Below are 10,693 nucleotides of genomic sequence, written 5' to 3'. Positions count from 1 at the left end.
GGGTCCGGCGGCCTCTGCCCCGGGAGGACACCGGGGCTGCCCGGCCGGGGCCCTCCCTCTGCGGTGCGGGGTTTGCGGGGCCTGGGGAGAGCTGCGGCCTGGCGGGACACGCTGGGAGTGAGGCATTCTCCGTCTGGGAGTGAGTGTCCCCTCCTTCAGCTTACCGAGCATCCAGGCTCGCTTATCCCGGTACCGGCCCCGCGTTCCTTTCAGTGTTCATGTGAACTGATCCTGCGCGGTTTTAGGGTTCAGAACGCTGTTCTTCGAGTGCAGTGTGCTTTGGTTTGCTCTGCCTTTTTTTGAGGGGCGTTTTTTGAGGAGAATGGTAAAACTACTTAAGATAATTACCGTACTTCTGATAAAATATGATGAGGGGATGTATGTTCATTAATCACACAAATATTTAATTATTGATATTAGATAAAAATTTCCTAAACGTTTTTTTCCCTTCTTGCACCAACTGAATGGTAACTTTTGTCACCTTTTGAAGTGATAGAGGTGTTTTCTCAGATTGCAGTAGTGGCATCACTTCTCAGGAAAGGTCGCATTGTGCGCAGTAATTTGGTGGAATGTACTGGATGTATTTCCTGCATAAAGTTGTATTACAAGCCTGAGATGCAGAAATTGCATGAGATACACACTTTGGATTATTAGATCGGATGATTGGATTCACAGATTGGCTAAATCAGGAAGAATGAAATTTAAAAAGTTTTGGTTTTTTTTTCGTCGGCAGTTTAGGAGAGAACTCAAGTGTTGCAGTGCTGTAGAAATGTCTATTTAAACTACAGACTTGCACTGTCATGAGAGAGATGAAATGCAGTGGAAAACAGTCATTAGTTCATGGCCTATGGAAAACTTAGGCAGAGGAAGGAAAACTGTGGTGGTAAGAAGGAGACTTACAAGCAAGTCCGGCAGCTTTAAAGTAAGAACTTAAAGCCGTGTTTGTTATTTTTAAATGTTTTGATACTAAGAATAATGTTAAGAGCCTTGTTCTTTAATTTCAAAACATGAAGATACTATATTTAGAAATACCTGATGTTTGGGTAGATGGCTTGTTAGACCACACTTAGAAATTGTTCACTGTAAGGATGGAGATACTGCCTTTGTCATAGATAACTTTTAGTCAACATACTAGTTAGTCATTGCATTAAAAAAAAACAAGAGATCAAGGAATTTTATTCAACCAAAAATCTTTTTTTGATGGTTTTATCACAGTGTCTTCCAGGGCCTACATGAATTAGATAAGTAGATTCCCATCCTCACCATGGAAAGTTGTTTCAAAAGAAGAAAAAAATCAAACATTTTAGAGTTCATTGGAAGGCCTGTGAGCAAATGAGAAAGTCAGATGAAAAATAAAGTCAGGCAGGAAGTCAGTTGCTCATTTTACTGTGACCTGTGGTATCTTCTGTGTTGTAAGACAGAGCCAGCCCCTCTTTAAGCTCAGTTGCACAAAACGTAGTGCTGTGTATTTGTGCACAGAGACATTTGTTGAGGCAGTTTGTTCATAAATACACCCCCCATGTGTAATAAACTTAGTGCAGTACTCTCTGCCTTTATACTGATGCTAAATTCAGCTTATCACTATCAGTGCCTTGCTGCCTTCTGAAGTTGGACGTTGTTCCAAACATCTGTGCTGGATGCTTGGTTGAGTTCACCTTACATTGGAAAGTCCCCTAGGAACAGTCCAACTGCACTAACTTCTTCTCTACCTCCAAGGGATTTTTTTGGTGATTTGGTGTTTATCTGAAAATCCCTTCTGATTTAGGATTTAGGAGATGATGACATTATCCCATGAAGGTTAATACTGTGGGTAGTTTTAGGAGTTAACTGACTAATTTCCAGAGAATTTGTTCAGTTTATCTGCGTTCCATGTGCTTTGCAAATGAGATGAAAATAACTGACCAAAATACCAAAGTGGTGATACGGGCAGCCTTTAGAACACTGATTTGCTGTATTTATCACCATTTCACTTCCCTAGCCACATGGGAAGGAACTGAGCCCCAGACTGAAGTACATCATACCACTTTTTGTTTCCCTAATAAGTATTAAAGTGATTCTTCCTGTCACATTAGTTTAAAAAGCTGCAGAGAAGCAATGCTGTGAAAATGAGTTGCTTTTTTGGTGAACAGACTCTTGTGCATTTGTCTCAGGCATGTAAAACAAATCTGCGATTCAGTTGTGATTTTTGTAGCTAGAAAATGTGCAGTATTTCAAGTGCCATTGTAACGTGTTAGGCATATAGCACTTATTTATGCAAGGGAATTTGTTATAAAATTTTAAACAACACATTAAAAAGAGGAATTTGTAAGAAAATACTGTGAACAATCATGTTAAAACCTGATTGCATGTGGTTAATCTTGTGATATTAGTGACTTTTGTATTGGATTATAGATGGCAAAGTAAATAGACTGTTTGCATCATGTGGCATTTGGGAGTCTGCATTCAAGCCTCTTCAAGCTGCTTGGAATGATTTATAGCAAAGTTATTGCAGTCTTATTTAATAGCTGTGTTTATGTTGGACCAGATGAATTATTTTACAATGTCATAAAAGTTCATGTAGATCTTGTAGATTAGATTGTTGCTGAAGCCTTTGGGAGATATTTGAATTAGGTGCTGTGAAGTATTGATGAACCAGTCTTTCTCAGTTCATTTCAATTTTCTGTAGTTAGAGAACAGAGTTTACAAAATTACTCATTCTTTGATAGCTGGAAGGCAAAAGTATCACAGGTGAACTAGAAGTTGCTTCTAAAAATAAGTAAAAACTTGTGGTGGGAAAACACATAGCCTTCTGCCCTGTAGAGGCCCTTCTTCTGTACCCTTTTTGTCCTCATCTGAGAGCAAATCCAAAAAAGGAGTTGTCTTTGCAGCAGTGAATTTCCAGTCCTTGCCCTGACTGAGATTCAGAACTGTGTGTTGGGTATATGGGCTGTGTGTGAGCTTTGCAGAGACCTGCAGGACCTGAGGAGCAGCCTGCAGACAGTGTCCCGTGTACTGCTGGTCATTGGGGGTGCTCCACAGCCACACGTGGATCCTGCAGCTTTTAAACAGTGGTGGTTTGATGTAAAACATAGAAACAGCTGCAGACTGGAGTGTTGGCTTGCCTCTGAAGTGAGTGTGCTGGCTGCTGCCTGCCTTGCTTCTGGACCCAGGGATCCTGGATCACTCACTGCTTTCAGGAGTCAGGGGTAATGCTGCTCAGAGGTTCACAGAAGGCCTGTTAAACATGGCTGGTGTTTATTTTCTGATTCTTTATAATGCTTCATCCATTGAATCATCTTTGGGGTAGCAGATTTTAAACCAGATATTACAGATAATTTTTTTCAGCTTGAGAGTGTGCATCTAACGCCTGCAGTAGGATGTCTTGCACTGTTTTCTAAGATACTGAGACATTTCTTTGAGGAGTGTGTGGAATTTATTGTTAAACGTGTTCTACTCCACGTGTAGCGACTTGGACATTGTCAGCCAGAGTTGTTGCACGCTTGTGTCCACCCAGTCTTCTAATTGGGATGTATTTTCCCTGTGCTTAGCCACAGTGGGTTTATCTGACAGTGCTTCCACTCTTTTCATTTGTCTTGTGTTTTTAACTCTTGTGTGAAGATCAGCTGTTTACACTTTTAGTAAAATCTCTTCAGCATCTCTTTATGAATAATTTGCTTTTATAGGTGTGTTTAAAGTTGTGCCTTCATTAGGACTCCCTCTCTTGTGTGTGAGAGCTGTGAGGTTTTGCACCTGTAAGGGTTTCTAAATCATGTTTTAGCTTCCTTTATCTGAACATCTTAGTTTTTGGGGTTTTTTCCTCCTTTTAGTTTCTTTTCCTTTTTCCAGTTTAACTTGTTATTCTTATTTATGTTCCTTCTGTTAATTTTGTTTCCTAGTTCTACTTTCCTAAACAGTATTTTGTTGACAAAACTCTTGGGTTGGTGTTGAGTGACTTGCCTTCTCTCAGTGAATTGCCTTCTCTCTGTCTGATGCTTGCCTTGCTGTTGCAGCTTTTTGAAGTGCTTGTTCACCTCCCTACCGAGGACAAAGCACAGTAAAATGTGGTGAGCTAACTTAGTAGCACACTGTTGCCAGAGGGAAGATGTTCTGTTTCTTCTGCAGTCCCTTACCTACATCTCCCATCCCTGAACTTCCCCTTCTTACTTTTTTCTCTGGTGCTCAGCAGAGTGCCCCACGTGTTGGGCCAAGAAAGTGAGAGAAAGAAAGATCTTTGGTGTCACTGAGCTGTTAGATTGACTTGTGTAATTTCATGCTAGAGATGTAATTTGGCAGTAGATTCAGCTGATCCAAGTTAGCTGGGGCTGGAGCAGTCCTGTATCTTCCCCTCTCTCTTTTGCCATCACAGTTCTGTCCTTGTCTCTGCAATGCTACGATTCTGGGAACTGAACTGGGAAAAAGTGACTTGGTCAAGGTTAGTTCTCAGCGAGTTTCACTCTGCTTACCAGGAGTCTGGATAGCCACGGCAGCCCCACTGGAAGGAAGAGGGTTTGGGAGTCATGGCTGAGGCAGGGAAGGGGCAGCATCCCATCCTCTGTTCACCCTTAGAGCTGCTCACTTACTGGTGCAGGAGTACAGCCTGCTGTGGTGTGGGCTGAGGCTTTGCTTTCTAGATGGTATCATGGTTACATACAGTGCATTGTTCCCTGCAATACTTCTCACTGTGACATTATTATCGTCTACCTATCCCCTTTATAATTGGCTATTGAGTATGAAGAAATAGGTTATCAAATTTCTTTCAGGTGAATAGAAACTAAATGAAGAATGTAGAAGCTTGCTGCTCAAGCAGTTTCAGTTCCTGTTTCTTTTTCAGTTCATAAGAAATAACAAACAAACAGTTCAATAAAGGGCAAGTCAGTGCATGTATAACCCTTTGGGAGCACCTTGCATGATAAGCAATTTACTTGAGTGACACAACTGTAATGGAGAGGGAGAAGTAAACAAACTAACTTTTTAAATTGTGCAAATGAAGAGGAATGGAAGCAGACTTGTGAAGCAGGAGAGCTTTGACTTTCATCTTCTAATCAGACTGCACTGACAGAGCAAACTCTTAGTAGCTGGGGAATGACAGTGAGTGGCATGTGGGTTTTCAGGGTTGGAGTGAAAATAAGCTTGGTGAGTTAGGCCAAATGGATGAGAAAATTGTGTACGAACTCTTGGTGTATTCCCTTACTTTCTTCCTAAAGGATTATTTGTGTATAATGATCTGCTGCTCCTGCTCTTGCTAAAACTTACTTTTACCCCAGATTAACTGTCTGTGTGTTTTTTTACTGCTTTGACTGGACTGCCCATGAGTAGGGAATTTGGACATAAATTTGCTGGAAAATGCAGTATTCCCAATTAGGTAGTTAATATCTGCCTGTAGATTAACAGCTGCTGGGAACTTGTATTGTTCAGATTCAGGGTTGTCCCTACAGAGGGGAGGAATGACTTGGCATCCTGTGGGGAGTATTGATCTGGGTTTTAGAAACTGCTTCTAAAATTAAAACTAATCTTTCTTGAATATGGATGTATATGGATCTATGCTGAATTGCTTTCAGTGCTTTAAAGTTGCATATACAGCTTCTCTCCGATGTGGATGCTTTTGCAGAGAATTTGACAAATAATATGTGTTTTCCACACTTTAGAAGACATTTTGGGGTTTTTGGACAATGTGAAGCAGATATTACAAGTACTGGACAGTGGTAAAAAGGAAATATTCTATGTACATACACAGTTAGGTATAGGTACATAATCTGTGTACAGATGGGTACACATATCTTAATATGCATATATATATAATGTTTATGTGTATTTATGTATGTATACTAGTAGGGATATGTGACATTTTATTGTGATAATGGTGAACTTGAATATTCCAGTACCGAGTCTGCTTTGTCCCTTGTCAGTTAGTCTTGGCAGACTAACTTCAAGTGGGTGTCAGTTTAAATGCATTTTGCATTATTAATGCATACATATAAAATATATGTAAATACAAACATTATAAATTGCAGCCTGCCCCTGAGTTGCCAGCAGTGAGTGGGTGCTGAAGAGTTTGATCAACGTTGATGACCTGACAAAGTGTGGGCTGAGTTTGACCACCAAGCCAGTTCCCTCCAGTGGCCAAGTTTTTGCCTTAAAGAGGTAGAGAATGACTTGAGCAGTCTACCTTACAAAGCAGTTCTGCGGCTGTTTTTTGCCCTGAAGTGCCACGCTGTTACTGCTGGGTGTGAAGTTTGTCTCGCCCTGCCAGGTCTGTGCCTGTGGCACTGGGAGGTTGTGGCAGTGTGACTGCAGGTGGCAGAGAGCAGGGCTGGAATGGGGCTGGCACGCCTGGGCTCCCTGGCACACCCTGCTGGATTAGTGCTGCGGTGGGCACAGGAATTGGGTGTCGGCTGCTCAGAAAGGCACTTGGAAATCTAAACCCTTGTTTCCACAGCACTCTGCTTTTTTAGGTTCAACCCGGGGGACTGTTTGTATGTTCTACCTACGTTTAAATTGTTCTTTTGGGTAACCGAGTCTCAACATGTGATATAAGCAATGGAAATATTGTATTCTTACATGGAAACATAGTATTGATATGTGTTGTTGGTTTCCCTCCCCCCACCCCACAGCTGAGGCTGATCCTTATCTTTAAATTTAGTAAAGACAGATGAGAAGTTTGTTGATCTAAAATTTTTCATTTTAAATCCATGTTAGATTGAAGAATCTAACTTTACACAAAATTTACAAGAAAATTATTTACAAAAAATAGTTGTTCCGGAAGAGCCTTGTCTCTAACTTAACTAAATTAATGGTTATAGTAAAAACTGAAAATATCTGCCTTAATTGGTGGTGTAATCCAGAAGTAAACACAGTACATTCCATTCTTTGAGAACAGCCAAATTGACTGTGTCCCTGATCAGCACATCCTGAACCAGTGTAACTGTGTTTCTCTGTGTTAGCCATTACGTGGAGTAGTTACAGCTATATTTTGCAGAAGAAAAAAAAGAAGACTGAGCTTCTCAGATTCTCAGCAGAACTGTAACATTCTGAGCATTCATTTAAGTATATGCTCTTTTCCTAAAGTATAGCTGTTTCTGCTTTGACATTGATTACTGTATGTTCTCACTTAAGATGCAAAATTGACAAACAAGTGCATAGCAAGTAGCTAATGGAAACCATGTATATTGAGACTATTAATGATGTTTGCTACAGGAAAACGTATTTTTTTTGTTGTTGAAGAACTGCCATCTGTTAAAGCAATAACATTTTTGCCTAAATACTGTATGAATTCAGTGTGAATGCTTTATGGACTTGGAGCTATGAAACTAGTTCTTAAAAAGCGTGTTTCATGTGATTAAGTAGTGCATTTAATCTTTTTCTTCTGGAATAGTCTGATCATGTTTTTAAAGACATAGTTGCTAGACTTAAGTCACAAGGATTTCAAGTTTTTCCTAGGTTTCCTTTTTTAAATATTATTTTAGGATACATTTGAGTGAAATGGAAGCAATGAGCTCTGGCTCCTGTTGAGGAGTGACTCCTCTGCTCTGCTTGCCCTGACAGCTGTGGGTAGTCAGCCCTGCCTCTCCTCTGGCAGGCTGCTGGAAAGCACCTGGAAAGCTGAGTGCTGCCTGTGGGATGGGAGCTTGGGTGTGGGAGTGTGCTCCTGCCTCTTGGGCTGCTTTGTATCTGTGTGATCTTCAGATGTGTGGGCAGAGAGCCAGAGCTCTGACAGGTGGCCACTGGGGAAGTGAATGAGGACAGCCAGGCCTGTTTGTGAAGGAAGGAAAAGGTGTTACCTCCATTTCAGGCGCTTGGAGTTTGATGGTCTGACCTACAGGTGAGGGCTTCTTTTCTGCCTTGTGGAGTAAGAGGAGTTGCTGTGCCCATGTGATTTCAAATGAAAAATTGGTCCTGTTGTCTGTATCCCCAGTATTGGTGTCCTAGTGCTGGCTGGAAGATTGCCTGGTCAGTGGTGTGCACTAGCTCTGGCAGCTGACTTCCCTTTTCTCAGCATGGTCATTCTGACAGTCTTGGAAATCTTGGCATTACTACCTCCTCTTCTCCGCTTCTCACTGTAGTTTGATAATTGATTTTTTTTCTGTTGACCTGCCTGAAATTGCTTTTTTTGGATCTCCTTTGTCTTTGAATCAGTTACAGGTAATACAGAACAACAGGGAGCCCCAAGCTGTGTGCTTTGTGTGGAAGTGTGATGGATGGGAAGGCAAAGCCTAAGGGGACCTTTGGTTGCTCTGAGTGTGGCTGTGGTTGGGTGTCAGGAATTGCTGATGGAGCTGGGATGGCAGGTGGGTGACTGCTTTCAATGGGCCAGGGAGAGCAGATCACTAATGATTTGTTTGTGTATGCTGTCCATTGCTTACTACTACACAAGGGCAGCGCACAAGAAACTGCAGAGCTGCCTGGTGACTCTTTTGTCTGTTGGGGATCTTACCACAACAATACTGTAAGAGTGGCAGCAGTGCAGCAAGCACAAGCCATTCATTAGTTTCTTGAATATTTTGCGATTGCCTTTGAAAAGCTTTTCTAAGATTTTCTGTTTTCTGTTGAGAGTTATTTCTAACCCTTTGAATAGTCTAGAGAAATTACTGGGAAGATTTGCATGTGGTTTAACAGCTGCAGGAATCTGTGTGGAGTGTAAATAGCTTTGTATGTGGAAGTACATAGGTTTAACAGAATAAATTTATTACAGGAAATTTCCTCGTGTTAAACATTTAGTGGTGTCAGAAAACATGTTCTGTGTCTGTCTGTCTCTAGAACATTCAGGATTTGGAGCAGGGAATAAGAAAACAATAAATTGAAAGCAAGGATAATATCCCAGTCAGACACATGATTCTTGTTCCTCTGAAGGCCTTGGCAGGTTTGACCAGGTAGTAGGCAGGGATGCTTCATCTTTGTGTGATGAAAAAGTTGTTCAGGCCTTGCCTCTTACTTGTATGAAAGCTTATTTCATTGTTTGGCTTTGGAGCTGCTGGTGAACTTGTGTTGTCTTCATCTGAACAGGGCATGCCCTTGTGGGCATCAGTAGCACTGGCTGCTGCACCTCCTCCTCTCCAGGGATGCCTAAGAAAGGATGCACTTAGTTGAGGGGAAAAAAAATCTTATGAGCATTTGCATTTTTGTCTGTCCTGTTTTTACTGCTAATGGTTCAGTGCATTTTGCAGCTCTTATTACTGGTCAAAGCCTTGTGTGTCTGTCTTGGGAATGTAGCAGGCATCTTTCCTCCCATCTTACTGATGGGAAATGAGAAGTTCACAGTATTCCAAAGGCCTCTTAACTAGCTTGTCAGAATGTACTGTGTACATGCTTAGCTTTTTTTCTGTTTGGATGGAACTAATTTTGCATACTCCTAAAACCTGCAGATAAATCAATGCAATGCAGTATGTGTGCTGCAGTTGTTACTCTTCTGCTGATCTGCTATTTGCCCTGCTGCCTGTGGGTCAGACATCTACATAGTTAATTAGACACATGGTTGGTGCCCCTGAAGAGTAATGGGATGATGCAGCTTTTATCAGGAAGAGTCATTTGTCTGGTGCAAGTAGTTTTAATTCACATTATTAATAATAAATTCAGGTGCCTATAGTGATTTTTTAAATTTCATAGAACAGCTAAACATAAGAAAACCTCCTTTCCCATACAGTGCAGAGCTAGTTAAATGTTCCTAAACTCAAGCTACAATTGAGATGATTAATTCCTTTGTTCTTCTGCTGATGTTCATTAATCATAAATACTGGCTGAATTACAGTGTAATGACTGTGTTTTTCTTTTCAGGACATAAGGGATATTGCTGCTTGATAGAATGGATGAACAATCACAAGGAATGCAGGGGCCTACGGCTCCACCATTTCAGCCACAGGTACCTATATCTGGGGTTTTTTAACTGTAACTCATTTCTTAAATAGGGATAACATTGTTTCTTGTGATAACAGTGAAACTGTGAATGCATAGAATGTATTCTCATGATCTTGAAATGAATTCTGTATCAGTCCAGTAATCCATAGAAAATAACTGGTTTTAATTTTTGCCTCCTGCTGCTTCACTGACTTTGGGAAGTTGGAGTTGTAGTGTGAGGAGGAAGCAAAGAGGAGTACAGTTGTTTCCTTAAGAAATGTTGAGTTGTTAAACACTGTTTCAAAATTGTATCCAAAATACCCTATTTATTTCAGGCTGTTGGCTTTACCCACATCTTCTTACGCCACCTGACAGTGATACTGTATGAATTTCTGCCATTACATTGACAGAAATGTAATGGTTGAAACCAGGCATCAGGTTTCAACTCCACAACCTCCCTGGACCACCTCCCTTTTGCTGTCACCCTCACAGTGAAAAACATCTTTCCTGATGTTCAGATGAAACCTTCAGTGTTTCAGCCTGTGCCTATCACCTCTTGTCCTGTCACAGGGCACTGCTGAAGGAATCCTGACTCTGTATTTTAACATGTGTTTTTCAGGAATTTGAGCCTGTTGATGAGATTCCCCCTGAATCTTCTCTTCTGTAGGCTGGATGTTGCCAGTGCTGTCAGCCCTTCCCCCTGTGATCTGTGCTGCAGAGCCCTGGTTGCTTTCTCCAGTCTGTCTGTGTAGGGTGGCCCAGAGCTGGGTGCAGCACTCCAGGTGTGCTCCTGCCAGTGCGGAGCAGAGGGGAAGGATCTTCTCTCTCCTCCTGCTCCTGGCACCACTCTCCAAATGCAGCCCAGGACATCCCTGTCCACCATGGA

At 41.5% G+C, this 10,693-nt stretch overlaps 1 protein-coding gene across 1 annotated transcript in view; it reads left to right on the top strand.

The window, feature by feature from the left end:
- Nucleotides 1-6,046: 6,046 nt before the first annotated feature.
- Nucleotides 6,047-10,693, top strand: part of NEK7 (NIMA related kinase 7) — a 59,987-nt gene continuing 55,340 nt past the window's right edge. The window contains exons 1-2 of the mRNA XM_005423711.2: nt 6,047-6,120; nt 9,748-9,832. Coding sequence (XP_005423768.1) covers nt 9,776-9,832 — 57 coding nt within the window. The 5' untranslated portion in view covers nt 6,047-6,120; nt 9,748-9,775. The remainder of the gene's footprint in view (nt 6,121-9,747; nt 9,833-10,693) is intronic.

This window comes from Geospiza fortis, unplaced genomic scaffold (genome assembly GCF_000277835.1).
Source record: "Geospiza fortis unplaced genomic scaffold, GeoFor_1.0 scaffold229, whole genome shotgun sequence".
Classification (NCBI taxonomy): domain Eukaryota; kingdom Metazoa; phylum Chordata; class Aves; order Passeriformes; family Thraupidae; genus Geospiza; species Geospiza fortis.
The sequence above is the reverse complement of the archived record's forward strand: the minus strand, read 5'-3'. Positions and strand labels throughout refer to the sequence as shown.